Source organism: Nyctereutes procyonoides, unplaced genomic scaffold (genome assembly GCF_905146905.1).
Source record: "Nyctereutes procyonoides isolate TBG_1078 unplaced genomic scaffold, NYPRO_anot_genome, whole genome shotgun sequence".
Classification (NCBI taxonomy): Eukaryota; Metazoa; Chordata; class Mammalia; order Carnivora; family Canidae; genus Nyctereutes; species Nyctereutes procyonoides.
This window is the reverse complement of record NW_026575052.1, coordinates 38,282,124-38,298,729: the sequence shown is the minus strand read 5'-3', so window position 1 is coordinate 38,298,729 and position 16,606 is coordinate 38,282,124. Positions and strand designations below refer to the sequence as shown.

Genomic DNA, 16,606 nt, shown 5'->3' with positions numbered 1-16,606 from the left:
CAGACTCCCCACTGAGCAGGGAGCTGGATGCAGGGTTGGATCCCAGGACTCAGAGATCATGCCCTGAGGCGAAGGCAGCCACTTAACCAACTGAGCCACACAGGGACCCTAAGATGTTATACTTTTTGCAGGTTATATTGTCTTTAGCAAGAAAATGCAAGTGTAAAAGGATTCCAAATGCCACAAAATTAGAATTTACAGTGTCTCATGTTGAGGTAAACACTTCAAATTTGGGCAAATATTATGATGATGGATAAGCATACAGTTGAATTGACTCTTAATACTGATTTTAGTAGATAGAACACTCTTACTTTACTCCAGAACTTTGACTTTTATCAGTTTTGTTCTTCAGGGTAAAGGTAAAATAATAATGTAAAGATTCAGCCACACTCATATAGTGAAGAGCCATGTTAATTGATTTCTCTTTCAATCATGATAGAAGATTTTGTGACATTCTAAACACAGTAACATTCCATTTCCTCTTCTTGACCATCAATGGTTCACAGATACTGGCTCTTATAACAATTTCTTATAAAAATGTACGGAAACTCTCTCCTGGGTGTGGGAATCAGAATCGAGCTCCCGAATAACACAAATGCTAAGTCATGACAGATACATCTACTATGTTTGCTAGAGCCCAGGTATGACTTCCCTAAGGCAGACAGAGGAACACAAAGATGCAGGAGAAATCCGAATGAAGAGCGGCTGAATCCCATTACCATTTTCATACCTGAGATATACTCAATCTTGAAAATGTGCTGTAGGGATACCTGGTGGCTCAGTAGTTTAAGCATCTGCCTTCAGTTCAGGTCATGATCCCAGGGTCCTGGGATTGAGTCAGGCTCCCTGCTTAGCGGGGAGTCTGCTTCTCCCCGTCCCACTGCCCCTGCCCCAGCTTGTGCTCTCTCTTACTTTGCTCTTTCTCTCTAAATAAATAAAATATTTAAAAACTAAAAAAGAATCAAAAGCAGAGGAGAAATTATGACAAAGGCAGTATTTAAAATGGTAAAATAGGGGTGCATGGGGGGCTCAGTCGGCTAAGCTGCTGACTCTTGATTTCTTCTGCTCAGGTTATGATCTCAGGGTTGTGAGATGGAGCCCTTGCACTGCTCAGCAGGGAGTCTACTTACTATCCTTTCTCTCTTTCCCTCTCCATCTGCCCCTCCCCCTTCACTTTCTCATTGTAAATAAATTCATAAATATTTTAAATAATAAAAAATAAATGGTAAAAGACCTTGATCCTCTTATTTAAGAAACCCCACAAATACCAAGCAGAACAATCATTTTAAAAGTACCTTATATCAACTAGATATGTCAGTGTAAACTGCAGACCACCAAAGCAAAGACAAAATCTTAAAAAGCACCTGCTGTAACGTGACATGTCATCTATAAAGAGTGGCAATTGACTTCTCCTCAGTAGCAGTGGAAGCCAGCTAACAAAGGAATAACTACAACATATTGAAATATAATAACCTTCAACCTAGAACTCTATAAGCAGCAGAGACATCTTTAAAGAATTGAGGGCATTCTTGATGTAAAATTATATATTTAAAAATTATTAAAAAGGGAAATTTTGTTATATGTATTTAATCAAAACTTAAAAAAATTAAAAATGTAACCTACCAAAACCCACTGAATTATATACACTTTAAATGGGTAAATTGTATGGTGTGTGAACTACATTTCAATAAAGCTATTTTAAAAAAAGAGTAAGGGCAAAATCTAAAAGTTTCCAGTCAAAATCCAGTACATACTAAAGATAAATTCTAAAGAATATACTCTAAGAAGGAAAAATGTGGTAAAATATGGGTGACTCTAACAAACAAGAACCATACAGAAAAACAACATAGTATGAGGTTTAAAAACAATACAATTAAAATACATCATAGAATACTACCTGATTTAGGAGGGTGTCATTAGTCCCTTAAGGTCCCTGAACAGTGTGAGAGAGTAAAAGGTATTTACTAACTTTAAGCCTTGATAAATTAGTATGTAAGATGTAATTCCAAGGACCCAACAAAAAGATTACAGTATTTAGTTTCAAATTAGGAGAAAACATGAAATAATTTGTGAAAGTCAAAGTCAAGAAAGTAGAGACTAAGAGCTAGAAAGCATCAATAAATATTTGTACCCAAATAGAGAGCAATTATATTAAATAAAATTTGTCTAAATGTTAGTTAGAAACAAAAACTGTCAGGTTGGCATCTTTTAAAAAATAAATAATCCAACTATATGCTGTTTATAAGGGGCATGACTGAAATATAATACGAAGACTGTAAACAAATGCATTACCAGAGATAAAGAGAGACTAAGCAGGGAGCTGGATGTAATTTTAAAAATGAGAGAAGGAAGAAAGGAGGGCCAGAGGGAAGGAAGGAGAGTGGGAGGGAGTAAGGATTAGAAGGCATATCGTATCTATCACCTCATAACTAATTACCCCAAAATTAAGTGGCTAGAAACAATAAATGTTTATATCTCACAGTTTCTGTGGGTCTAGAATCCAGGCACAGTTTAGTTGAGTCCTTTGGCTCAGGGCCTGTCCCAGGCTGCAGTCAAGGTGTTAGTGAAGGCTGCCTTCACCTCAAGGCTTCACTGAGAGAATATGCTTCCAAGATCACTCTTGTGGCTCCTGGCAGGCCTCAGAACATCCACTTCCAAGATCACTCATAGAGCTGTTGGCAGGCCTCGTGTCCTCACTAGCTAGTGAGCAGAGACATGAGTTCCTTGCCCGATGGGCCTGTTGGTAGGGCAGCTCACACAGGGCAGCTGGCTTTCCTCAAAACAGGCCTGGAAGAGAGTGAAAGGAGAAGCAAGATGGAAACCAGAGTCTTTTTGTAATCTAATCTCAAAAGAGATATCCTATCACTTTTGCCATTTTCTATTTGTTAGAAATGCGTCACCAGATCCAACCTACATTCAAGGAAAGATTACACATTGGGACAAATACCACATTGGGAATCAGTGGGGATATTTTAAATGCTGTCTACTGCAGAGATGAAAAACAAAAAACTGTCATTGTTGACTTATTATGTAGTAAACCTAGCAAATCCAAAAAAAGTCATACTAGATGCTTAGAATTAATAAAAAAGTCTTGCAAGGAGGTTGGGCATAAAAAATCAGTGCACAAAAATCAGTTTTGGATTATATACGAGCAAGAAAAAGAAAGTAGAAATGTTGAAATAATCCCATTTACAATAAGATCAAACATCAAGGTATTTATCAGTTGAATAATAACTACTGAAGTTAGGGATGGTACTACTATCTTTACCTCTGTGCATACTTGAAAATTTTGAGACTTTTTTTTAAGTATCAAATATCTAGGAACGTAGCTAACAAAAGATTTGCAAACCTTTACAGAGAAATTTATTTCTCATTTATTCTAAATAAATGGAGGGAATAAACTATGTTCATCAACTGGAAGACTTAATATTGTAAAGATAGCAATTCTTTCCAAATTGATTTAAGTTCAGTACAATCAAAATCAAAAGCCCACCCTGTGTGTGTGTGCATGTATGAAGCTTGACAAGCTGGTATTTAAATTTGAATTTAAAAAAATAAAATAAAAATAAATTTGAATAAAAGTAGAAAAAGCCAAATAAGATATGGAAAAATTCTTTGCCCTTAGCCATATTAATAAAGCAAAATAAAACCATAATGAGATACCATTATATACCCATCAAACTGACAAGAATTCAAACTCTGACAATAGCAACTTTTGGTGAGGACAGTAAGCAAAAAGAAATCTTCTACACAGCTAATGGGAGAATCCACTGGTACAACAACCACTTTGAAAAACTGGTATTATCCACTCATCAGTTTCATACTTAGGTGGTGATGTTTTTGATCTCCCATAAGTGAGTCACACTTTTTTCTTTAAAGTAGTCTTAGGGCACTTGGGGGGCTTAATCAATTAAGCGTCCAAATCTTGACTTCGGCTCAGGTCATGATCTCAGGGTAGTGGAGATGAGCCCTGCTTGAGGCTCCTCATACAGTTGGGAGTCCACTGGAGATTGTCTCTCTCCCTCTCCCTCTGCCCTTCCCCACCTGTATTCTCTCTCTAAAATGAAAAATAAATCTTATTTAAAGATGTAATCTTAGGGGGAAAAAAAAACAGTCACATACATTTCTAAAGATAAGCAATAGGAGAGGAGACTCTGGAAAGTACATTCTGTGTTGGAGAGCAAAGAGAACAGAAGTAGACTTACTCTTTGCTCTAAACATTATGCCAAACTCTGAAAACAAATCTTGAAACACTAAAAAAATCTACCATTACTTTACATATTTGGAAGGAAAGGTGGTACTCAGAGTAATAGGGATACTTTTAACCATTTTTAGGTAAACAAAATCTGAGTCAAATGTAGTATGCATTCTGCTACAAAAGAACAAGACCAGATCACAAAGGCAAGGAAAATTCAGTTAAAAGGGCAGAACAAGCCAATTAGTGATTGTTACTCTTAAGATTTAATGCTTATAAAGAAGGCTTCCAGATGGGCGCCCTGGTGGCTCAGCGGTTTAGCACCACCTTCAGCCCAGGGTGTGATCCTGGAGACCCAGGATTGAGTCCCACATCGGGTTCCCTGCATGGAGCCCGTGTCTCTGCCTCTCTCTGTGTGTCTCTCATTAATAAATAAATAAAATCTTTTAAAAAACAAACAAAAGAAGGCTTCCAGATGCTCCATAATCTAATTGTACCATTATTTGGAAAAGGGCAAAGCAAAAAAAAAAATGGACAAAGCACCTCCTGAAGGTTAGTACAAAAGCCTAAATGTCACTTATTTTATCATAGAAATAAATGACTGATGTGCGAACACAGGCAAAGATAATGAGGTTTAACATTTGAGGATGTTTTGTAATCTAAATCAATGCCAAAAAAGAACCACATATAGTATTAAAAACCAAAAAAAAAAAAAACAGTATTTATTTACATTCCATTTACTTTCAAAAGGATGAGGAAGCTGGGGAAAATATAAAGCAAGTAGTCTCATTTTACTTAATTCATTGTTTTTCACAAAATAACAAAGATCTGACTTAGAATCACAGGTGTAAGGGAAACAAAAAAGTTTATTCATCAATTTTCCACCTTCAGCCAAGACTGAAATTATACCACTGTAGGAAAATGAAAATCTACTCCACTTAGAGGTAAACACCAGCTAATATATACGTTATTAAAGAACCGGCTTTAGTTATATCTGTAATAACATCCAACAAATCTGCAATAAAAGACACAGCCATCATAATATAGGACATTAAGAATCTTTGTGCAACATTGAAAACCAGAGTTTACACAAGAGAAAACACAACTATTAAGGTATGAAGTCAACAACATCACAGTAACAGTACCTGGTGTCTTTCTTATTCAAGTATATACACTATTTTTAAGACGTTATAACAAAGACATCAGTAACTAAAATGTACACACAATTATTTTATGAACACTATGAGAAACAACAAATAAAAAAATAAAAATACCCTTAAATTTTGTAACAATTACAAACACATTAACATTACCGCTATATACTTGTCTAAATTTTTAATTGATTTGTACACCTTCAAAAATAGCACTGAGTTTTACAAAAATACTGATAATGGCTCAACATTTTTGGAAGTCCGATCACTTTATATTTCAGTAGTCTATATTTTCTGCTCCTTTCTTCCACTGCCATAGTCCTCTTTATAATCACCCATTTGCTCAAGGCAACAATAACAGAGCACTCCAACAGCTATAGAAGTACTACATCCGAAAACTTCTAGTTCTTTGAAATGGTTGGAAAGGGTTTTTTAGTGCCCACATTAACAGCTGTGGTTTTGGCTTCGGTTTTTCAGGAAACAGAAGTGCTTCACTTTCTGGTGTAGGAAATCGTTCTTGGTAGACTTCAGGATAGGATTTTTGAAACTGAAAAAAAAAAGATACAAGATGAGTAAAAAATAAATAAACAAACAAACCAGCTAAAAACTAATAAAATCAGGTGATCTAATTTTAAAATAAAAGTGTTTCTGGCCTGATTCCATGCTAAAATATTTTTATTTTGTTTTAATGTCTATCGCTCTTCATCAGAAAAGAGAATAAGATGACAAATCATAATCAAATTCACTGCAACACAAATTCATTTCTTTTTGTTAGATCATTTGATTCCACTTGCTGTAGATCTAATTGAACTTTAATTTGATCCAGTCTTCAAATAAACTTCTCATTTCGGTCATATTTTTTAAAATTTCCCCCGCTGCTAACTATAAATACACTTCACTTTAAAAACATTCACAATTCTGACTTAAAAATAATTTATGTTCTATACAGTTAAAGAAAATTTTGGCCCAACTACATTTCACGATCTCCCTGCTTCTCCAACTCAGCTCCACCTGCTTCTGCTCAAATGGAAGGGAAAATGTTCCAGTATATATTAATTTATGAGAAGCTTAAAGAGAGGCAATATGCTTTTCCTTTGATCCTCAACACTGAACTCTTCTCCAAATTACTGAGAAAAATATGATTGGGAATCTAGAACTCTGGTACTCTGTGTTATAATCCCGTATGTATGGTGTGATCAGGAATCAAGCTTGCAGGAGTCAGTCTGGAAAGATAAAAACCATTCCCTTAATCTTGAATCAGTACTTTAAGAATGACTGAAGTAAATCTATTTTGAGTTCAAAACTGTTCAATGAAACCCAAAGCTTTGTTGCCTAGCAGGAACTAAAAACTTTCACTGACACCTGAGGCAAGAAACCAATTTGATACTGGCACTTTAAAACCAAAGGCTTTTCATTTCTACACACTTATATTTGCAAATTCAGTAGAATTTGCCTTTCAAAATAAAAATCAAAAGGAATCTGTCCTCATATGATAGCTTCGCTGAATTTAAAGTAATTGCTCCAATAACTCACATCATGCCACATACCAAACAAAGGACAAATAACAGAGGGGCTCCATAAATGAAGAACTCAATAATGGTAAAATATTTACATTGGAGAATAAAAATGTGGGAAACTGATCACAACTGTGTACATCAATGAGACTTCTGGAATGTATGAACTGGATGGTATACTTTCAAAACTACTCCATCTCAGAAGATGAGATTCACACAAAACCCATTAAAATAGAGAACAAAAAGAAAAAAAATGATATTAAGAACAGCAGACAGAAGAAGAAATGACTTCTAAAGAATATCCTTCTTACCTGCTTCAATTTTTTCTTCTTCTCTTTGCTGGAGAGTTTGGCATCTGTTATGACTTCCTCCAACAAAGCGGCCAGAGGTTCCTGAGAGCCATACGCTCTCTGGTATTCAAACTCCTCTGGACTGATTTGACGGCAAAATGATGGAGCAGATAAAGTGATATCCATATCAGCACCTGGGTATTTTATCTGAAGCAAAAGGATTAATAGTAAAATGAATAAGTGTATTTTCATATAAGCTGCAAAAATTAGTTCAGATCAATTACAGCATATCTCCTACTAAGAATGCCAAATCACTCTTCAGTTTGATTGGAAAAAACTCTTTATTAAAAAGTAAAAGTGTTCTATAAGCTTGAAAAAATTTCACTTAAAGCCACAGTTTTAAATAAGAGATTCTTACCTTTTTAAACCATAGAGCCATTTTAATAAACAAAAAACCTGTGTGCTCTTTTAAAAAAATCTTAAATTGAAACATAAACTAAATATGTTGACAAAAATGATTCAAAGCAATTACAATACTGAACACACTCTGGGGGTTCCTTCCCACATTTGGAGAATCTGATACTCCTTTCCTTGGAGATGGATACAGGCACACACGCACACACATAGTATGGCCATTGTATGTGGAGAAGTATGACAACCATCTCTAAATATGTTACCAGTGAAAATCAAGAAAACAAATGTGCAGGGCAAAAAAGAGAATGGAGAAAAAAGAGGAAAGATGACATCAAGACTTGTATATAGGCTAGCCCCGGTGGCGCAGCGGTTTAGCACCGCCTGCAGCCTGGGGTGTGATCCTGGAGACCCGGGATCAAGTCCCACGTCAGGCTTCCTGTATGGAGCCTGCTTCTCCCTCTGCCTGTGTCTCTGCCTCTCTCTCTGTCTCAATGAATAAATAAAACCTTAAAAAAAAAAAGACTTGTATATAAATGAGCATCCATTAAAAATATTTAATTTCACACCTACATACATAAAGGAAATATTAACAGACATAAAGGGAGAAACTGAGAGTATACAATCATAATAGGAGTCTTTAACATTCTACTTACTTCAATGGAGAAGTCATCCAGAGAGAAAATCAACAAGGAAATAGTGGTTTTCAACAAGACATTAGATTATGTGGACCTAACAAATATATATATAGAACAGCTAAGGATCAGACAGCTTCACAGGTGAACTCTAATAAACATTTTAAAAAGAATATTAATTCTTCTCCAACTATTCAAAAAATGTAAAAAGGATAACTTCCAAATTCATTGTACAAGGCCAGCATTACCCTGATGACAAAACCAGATGAAGACAAAAAAATAAGAACTATAGGCCAGTATCTCTGATAAACATAGATGCAAAAATCTTCAACAAAATATTAACAAACCAAACTCAACAATACAATGAAAAGATCATTCACCATGACCAAGTGGGATTTATTCCAATGATATAAAGGTGGTACAGTATTCACAAATCAATCAAATGTGATACATCACATTAACAATAAGAAGGATAAAAACAATATGATCATCTGAACAGATGCAGAAAAAGCATTTGACAAAATAAAATTGCCATTTGTGATAAAAAAAAAAAACCTCAAAGTTGGTTTAGAAGGAACATACCTCAACATAATAAAGGGCACACTGAAAAACCCACAGCTAACATTATATTATACTCAATGATAAAAAGCTAAAAGCTTTTCTCTAAGATCAGGAACAAGATAAGGATGAGCATTCTCACCACTTTTATTTAGTACAGTACTAGAAGCCCTAGTCACAGCAATCAGACGAGTTTAAGAAATAAAAAGCACCCAAACTGGGAAGGAAGAAGTAAAATGGTCAATATTTGCAGATGACACAAATGTATACATTAAAAAAACCCTAAAGACTCCAAAATTATTGGAAAAAACAAATGAATTTAGTAAACTTGCTGGATACAAAATTAATATACAGAAACCTATTGTGATTCTGTATGCTAATAATAAAGTATCAGAAAGAGAAATTGAGAAAGCAACCCCATTTATAATTGCACCAATGGAATAAATACCTAGGAATAAGTTTAACTGGGAAGGTGACAGACTATAGTCTGAATACAAGAAATGGAAGACAACAAAAATGGAAAGATATGTCATGCTCATGGATTAGAAAAATCTTATTAAAATGCATATACTGCCCAAAGTAATCTACAGATTCATATAATCCCTATCAAAATACCAATAATGTTTTTCACAGAACGAGCACAAATAATTCTAAAATATGTATGGAACCACGAAAGACTTCAAATAGCCAAACAACATTGAGAAAGAAACAAAAAAGATCCCAGGTTTCAAACTATACTACAAAGTTATAGTAACCAAAATAGAGGAGTAGGGTCCTCACCTCACCCGGCCCCACCAACTTACCTGGATAACTTCCAAATCACCCTGAACACCTATGAATTAGAGGTGAGATTTAAAGAGAGAACAGCCAGAATGATACAGAGAGAAGGGTTTGTGCTTCTAACAAGGTAGGAAGGTGTAAAAATATTAAAATAAAAAAGAATCCAGTGGGGGGGGGCGTGAGGAGCCGGGCTCAGGGCAGTGGGAGCCTCCAGGTCAGGAAAGCCTGCCCCGGAGACGCGGGAACTTTAAAAATTCGCCGGATTCTTCCCAGACGGAAAGGTGCTCAGCAGGGAAATCGGGGAGAACCTCAGGGGGGGCAGTGGGGCCCCCAGTCTCCCGGGGTCACTAGGAGAGGAGGGGCGCCCAGGAGCACGGGCCACATAGGGCACCGGGGTCAGGGAAGGGCTGGAGTGCCCAGCGGCCCGGAGAAGCCAGTGGGACAGGAGGGGCTCTGGGGGACTGGGCTGCGCCCTGCTGCCTTCGGGAGCCGCATTCGGGAGCGTGATTCCAGCAGCGCAGGCCCCGGAGCCCAGGGCGTGGGGGACACAGCCCAGGATCCTGCGCTCCCCCGGGACAGGCGGAGGGGAAGGGCCCGGGACAGCGAGGACGCTCCTGCCGCCAGGCCCCGAGCTGTGCAGGTCAGCGCCCAGTCACCCCGGGAGCACCTAGGCCCCTGCGGTCTGGGAGCTGGTAGTTACTGGGGGAGCTGACTCCAGGGCTGGAGAGCTGGCCCCCACCAGTGGGGTTGTTCCTCCTGGTGTCACCCTGTGCCCAGGAGAGGCGGGGCCTAGAGAACAGGGGACTCCGGGGTCAACAGCTCCCACTGAAGGTGGCACCCAGCGGGGAGGTGGGGGGCAGCTCCCCCAGGTGCACACACCTGAGAACCAGCACAACAGGCACCTCCCTGAGAAGACCAGCTGGAAGGACAGGGGAAGATCAAGTTCCTGACCAAGCAGCGCTGGGAAGCTCCAGAGGAACTATATACTCCCCCCCTCTTTTCTAGTACAACTCGTTTTTATATCAGACTAAAAATTTCCAACTTTTTTTCTTTTTTTCCCACCTGAACTACAATATTTTACCACCTCTTCATTTTAAAGATTCTTCCTTTTTGACTTTCATATATCTACAATTACAGGTACTAGATATATTTTCCACTTCTAGATTCCCTTCAACATACTCAATTTAATCTTGGGAGATATACAAGATATGTTTTTTTTTGTTTTGTTTTGTGTTTTTTGTTTTCTCTGCCTCATTTTGTTCTACAATGGAGGAATATCTTCTAAAACATGACCGGGGCAGCCCCGGTGGCGCAGCGGTTTGGCGCTGCCTGTAGCCTGGGGTGTGATCCTGGAGACCTGGGATCGAGTCCCAAGTCAGGCTCTCTGCATGATGCCTGCTTCTCCCTCTGCCTGTGTCTCTGCCTCTCTCTCTCTCTCCCTCTATGAATAAATAAAATATTAAAAAATAAATAAATAAAAAATAAAAATAAAACATGACCAGCATGCACCCAGAACCAAGTGATATACCATGCCAGTTCATTCTGTGAGATTCCTTCTAAGCCATGACCAACATGCACCCAGAACCAAGTGGTATACCGTGCTGGTTCATTCTGTGAGATTCCTCATTCCTATTCTGCCCTCCCTCTTTTATCTCATTTATGTTTTGGAGGTCAATGATGGGTCTCTCTACAAGTATTTCTGGTTTATACAAATTTGGGACTAAACATCTTCTAACATACAGAACTTAATATACTCAAAACCAAGAGGATCACCCTCTCATACCCCAGGAAGCCTACATTCTCCCTCCAATACAACTTCATCACCACCATCATCTCTCAGTCCCACCTCCCTTTTTTTTTTCTTCTCCTTTTTTTCTTTTTCTCTTTACTTTTGCTTTTTTCTCTTTTTTTTCTCATTTCTTTTTTTTTCTTCTTCTTTGGGATTCTTAGCCTTTTATTTTTTACTACTTTGTTTTAAAATTTGTTTTTCACTTTAATGAGCCTTTTATTTTGTTGTGATCTTTGTTTTCAATTTCTGGTCTCTGACCTCCGCAGAATCATCTAGGGTAAAATTTACTTAGGTCGCAGTTGATATTCTGACTTAGCCCACTCATACAGCCACTCTGCACTGAGTAAAATGACTAGAAGGAAGAACTCACCACAAAAGAAAGAAGCAGAATAGTACTCTCTGCCACAGAGTTACAGAATTTGGATTACAATTCAATGTCAGAAAGCCAATTCAGAAGCACAATTATAAAGCTACTGGTGGCTCTGGAAAAAAGCATAAAGGATTCAAGAGACTTCATGACTGCAGAATTTAGATCTAATCAGGTTAAAATTTAAAAATCAATTAAATGAGATGCAATCCAAACTGGAGGTCCTAACGACGAGGGTTAATGAGGTGGAGGAAAGAGTGAGTGACAGAGCAGACAAGTTGGTGGCAAGGAAGGAAGCTGAGGAAAAAAGAGAAAAACAATGAAAAGACCATGAGGAAAAGTTAAGGGAAATAAATGACAACCTCAGAAGGAAGAATCTATGTATAATTGGGGTTCCAGAGGGCACTGAGAGGGACAGGGCCAGAAAGCATATTTGAACAAATCATAGCTGAGAACTTCCCTAATTTGGGAAGGGAAACGGGCATTCAGAATCAGGAGATGGAGAGGTTCCCTCCCCAAAATCAATAAGAACCGCCCAACACTTCAACATTTAATAGTGAAACTTGCAAATTCCAAAGATAAAGCGGAAATCCTTAAAGCAGCATGAGACAAGAGATTCCTAACTTTTATGGGGAGAAATATTAGATTAACAGCAGACCTCTTCACAGAGACCTGGCAGGCCAGAAAGGGCCGGCAGAATATATTCAGGGTCCTAAATGAGAAAAACATGCAGCCAAGAATACTTTATCCAGCAAGCTCTCATTCAGAAAAGGAGAGATAAAGAGCTTCAAAGATAGGCAGAAACTGAAAGAATATGTGACCACCAAACCAGCCCTGCAATACTAAGGGGGACCCTGTAAAAGAAAGAGGAAATCCCAAGAAATAATCCACAAAAACAGGGACTGAATAGGTATTATGATGACACTAATTCATATCTTTCAATAGTTACACTGAACATGAATGGGCTAAATGATCCCATCAAAAGACGCGGGTTTTGGGCTGGATAAAAAAGCAAGACCCACCTATTTGCTGTCTACAAGAGACTCATTTTAGACCTAAGGACAACTACAGCCTGCAAATGAAAGGCTGGAGAACCATTTACCATTCAAATGGTCCTCAAAAGAAAGCAGGGGTAGCAATCCTCATATCAGATAAAGTATATCCCAAAGACTGTAGTAAGAGATGAAGAGGGACACTATATCATACTTAAAGGGTCTATCCAACAAGAAGACCTATCAATCATGAATATTTATGCCCCAAATGTGGGAGCTGCCAAGTATATCAATTAATAACCAAAGTAAAGACATACTTAGATAATAATACACTAATAATAGGAGACTTAAACACGGCACCTTCTACAAATGACAGATCTTATAAGCACATCATCTCCAAAGAAACAAGAACTTTAAATGATACACTGGACCAGATGGATTTCACAGATATATACAGAATTTTACATCCAAACGCAACTGAATACACATTCTTCTCAAGTGCACATGGAACTTTCTCCAGAATAGACCACATACTGGGTCACAAATCAGGTCTCAACTGATACCAAAAGACTGGGATTGTCCCCGGCATATTTTCAGACCACAATGCTTTCAAACTAGAACTCAGTCACAAGAACATATTTGGAAGAAACTCAAACACGTGGACGTTAAAGAGCATCCTTCTAAAAGATGAATAGGTCAACCAGAAAATTAGAGAAGAATTAAAAAAATTCATGGAAACTAATGAAAATGAAGATACAACCATTCAAAATCTTTGGGATACAGCAAAAGCAGTCCTAAGAGGGAAATACATCGCAATACAAGCATCCCTCAAAAAACTGGAAAAAACTCAAATACAGAACCTAACCTCTCACCTAAAGGAACAGAGAAAGAACAGCAAATAAAACCTACACCAAGGAGAAGAAGAGAGATAATAAAGATTCGAGCAGAACTCAATGAAATAGAGACCAGAAGAACTGTGGAACAGATCAACAAAACCAGGAGTTGGTTCTTTGAAAGAACTAATAAGATAGATAAACCATTAGCCAGCCTTACTGAAAAGAGAAAAGACTCAAATTAATAAAATCATGAATGAAAATGGAGAGATCACAACCAATACCAAGGAAATACAAACTATTTTAAAAACGTATTATGAGCAGCTATATGCCAATAAATTAGACAATCCAGAAGAAATGGATGCACTTCTGGAAAACCACAAATTACCAAACCTGGAGCAGGAAGAAATAGAAAACCTGAACCAATAACTAGGGAGGAAATTGAAGCAGTCATCAAAAACCTCTCAAGATACAAAAGTCCAGGGCCAGATGGCTTCCCAGGGGAATTCTATCAAAACGTTTAAAGAAGAAACAATATCTATTCTACTAAAGCTGTTCCAAAAGATAGAAAGGGACGGAATACTTCAAAACTCATTTTATGAGGCCAGCATCACCTTGATTCCAAAACCAAAGACCCCACCAAAAAGGAGAATTATAGACCAATACAGATGATGAATGGATGCAAAAATTCTTGATGAATACAGATGCAAAAATTCTCAACAAGATACTAGCCCAATAGGATCCAACAGTACACTAAGAAGATTTTTCACCATGACCACGTGGGATTTATTCCCGGGATGCAAGATTAGTACAACACTCATAAAACAATCAACGTGATAGATCATATCAACAAGAGAAAAAACAAGAACCATATGATCCTCTCAATAGATGCATAGAAAGCATTTGACAAAATATGCTGATCATCAATGCTTGATCAAACCCTTCAGAGTGTAGGGATAGAGGGAACATTCCTCAGCATCTTAAAAACCATCTACGAAAAGCCCACAGCAAATATCATTGTCAATGGGGAAACACTGGGAGCCTTTTCCCTAAGATCAGGAACACCACAGGGATGTCCACTCTCACCACTGCTATTCAACATAGTACTAGAAGTCCTAGCCTCAGCAACCAGGCAACAAAAAGAAATAAAAGGCATTGAAATTGGCAAAGAAGGGATGCCTGGGTGGCTCAGCGGTTGAGCGTCTTCCTTTGGCTCGGGACCTGATCCCGGGGTTCCAGGATCAAGTCTCACGTTGGGCTTCCTGAATGGAGCCTGCTTCTCCCTCGCCTATATCTCTACCCCCCCCCCACACACACACACTCACTCTCTCTCTCTCTCTCTCTCTCTCTCTCATGAATAAATAAATAAAATCTTTAAAAAAAAAAGAAAAGAAAAGAAATTGGCAAAGAAGTCATCAAACTTTCCCTCTTTGCAGATGACATGATACTGTACATAGAAAACCCAAAAGACTCCACCCCAAGATTGCTAGAACTCATACAGCAATTCAGCAGTGTGGCAGGATACAAAATCAATGCCCAGAAATCAGTGGCATTTCTATACACTAACAATGAGACTGAAGAAAGAGAAATTAAGGAGTCAATCCCATTTACAATTGCACCCAAAAGCATAAAATACCTAGGAATAAACCTAACCAAAGAGGTAAAGGATCTATACCCTAAAAACTACAGGACAGTTCTGAAAGAAATTGAGGAAGACACAAAGAGATGGAAAAATATTCCATGCTCATGGATTGGAAGAATTAATATTGTGAAAATGTCAATGCTACCCATTAATGTATGTACACATTTAATGTAATCCCTATCAAAATACCATGGACTTTCTTCAGATAGTTGGAACAAATCATCTTAAGATTTGTGTGGAATCAGAAAAGACCCCGAATAGCCAGGGGAATACTGAAAAAGAAAACCAGAGCTGGGGGCATCACAATGCCAGATTTCAGGTTGTCCTACAAAGCTGTGATCATCAAGACACTGTGTTGCTGGCACAGAAACAGACAAATAGATCAATGGAACAGAATAGAGAATCCAGAAATGGACCCTCAACTCTATGGTCAACTAATATTCGACAAAGCAGGAAAGACTATCCACTGGAAAAAGGACAGTCTCTTCAATAAATGGTGCTGGGAAAATTGGACAGTCACGTGCAGAAGAATGAAACTAGACCATTCTCTTACACCATACACAAAGATAAACTCAAAATGGATGAAAGATCTAAATGTGAGACAAGAATCCATCAAAATCCTAGAGGAGAACACAGGCAACACCCTTTTTGAACTTGACCACAGCAACTTCTTCCAAGATACATCTATGAAGCAAGGGAAACAAAAGGAAAAATGAACTACTGAGACTTAAATCAAGATAAAAAGCTTCTACACGTGAAAAAAACAGTCAACAAAACTAAAAGACAACCTACAGAATGGGAGAAGATATTTGCAAATGACATATCTGATAAAGGGCTAGTATCCAAGATCTATAAAGAAGTTATTAAACTCAACAGCAAAGAAACAAACAACCCAATCATGAAATGGGCAAAAGACATGACCAGAAATTTCAGAGGAAGACATAGACATGGCCAACAAGCACATGAGAAAATGCTCTGCATCACTGGCCATCAGGGAAATACATATCAAAACCCCAATGAGATACCACCTCACACCAGAGAGAGTGGTGAAAATTAACAAGACAGGAAGCAACAAATATTGGAGAGGATGTGGGGAAAGGGGAACCCTCTTGCACTGTTGGTGGGAATGTGAACTGGTGCAACCACTCTGGAAAACTGTGTGGACGTTCCTCAAAGAGTTAAAAATAGAGCTGCCCTATGACCCAGCAATTGCATTGCTGGGGATTTACCCCAAAGCTACTGATGCAGTGAAACACCGGAACACCTACACCCCAATGTTTATAGCAGCAATGTCCACAATAGCCAAATTGTGCATGGAGCCTTGGTGACCATCAAAAGATGAATGGATAAAGAAGCTGTGGTCTATATATACAATGGAAAATTACTCAGCCATCAGAAATGATGAATATCCACCATTTGCTTTGATGTGGATGGAACTGGAGGGTATTA

General features: G+C 38.0%; 1 protein-coding gene across 1 annotated transcript in view; it reads right to left on the bottom strand.

Moving 5' to 3' along the window:
- Nucleotides 1-5,043: 5,043 nt before the first annotated feature.
- The window catches only part of DEPDC1B (DEP domain containing 1B), an 84,929-nt gene continuing 73,366 nt past the window's right edge, over nt 5,044-16,606 (bottom strand). Inside the window, exons 10-11 of the mRNA XM_055331994.1 lie at nt 7,172-7,357; nt 5,044-5,893 (exon numbers count right to left, since the gene is read on the bottom strand). Coding sequence (XP_055187969.1) covers nt 5,732-5,893; nt 7,172-7,357 — 348 coding nt within the window. The 3' untranslated portion in view covers nt 5,044-5,731. The remainder of the gene's footprint in view (nt 5,894-7,171; nt 7,358-16,606) is intronic.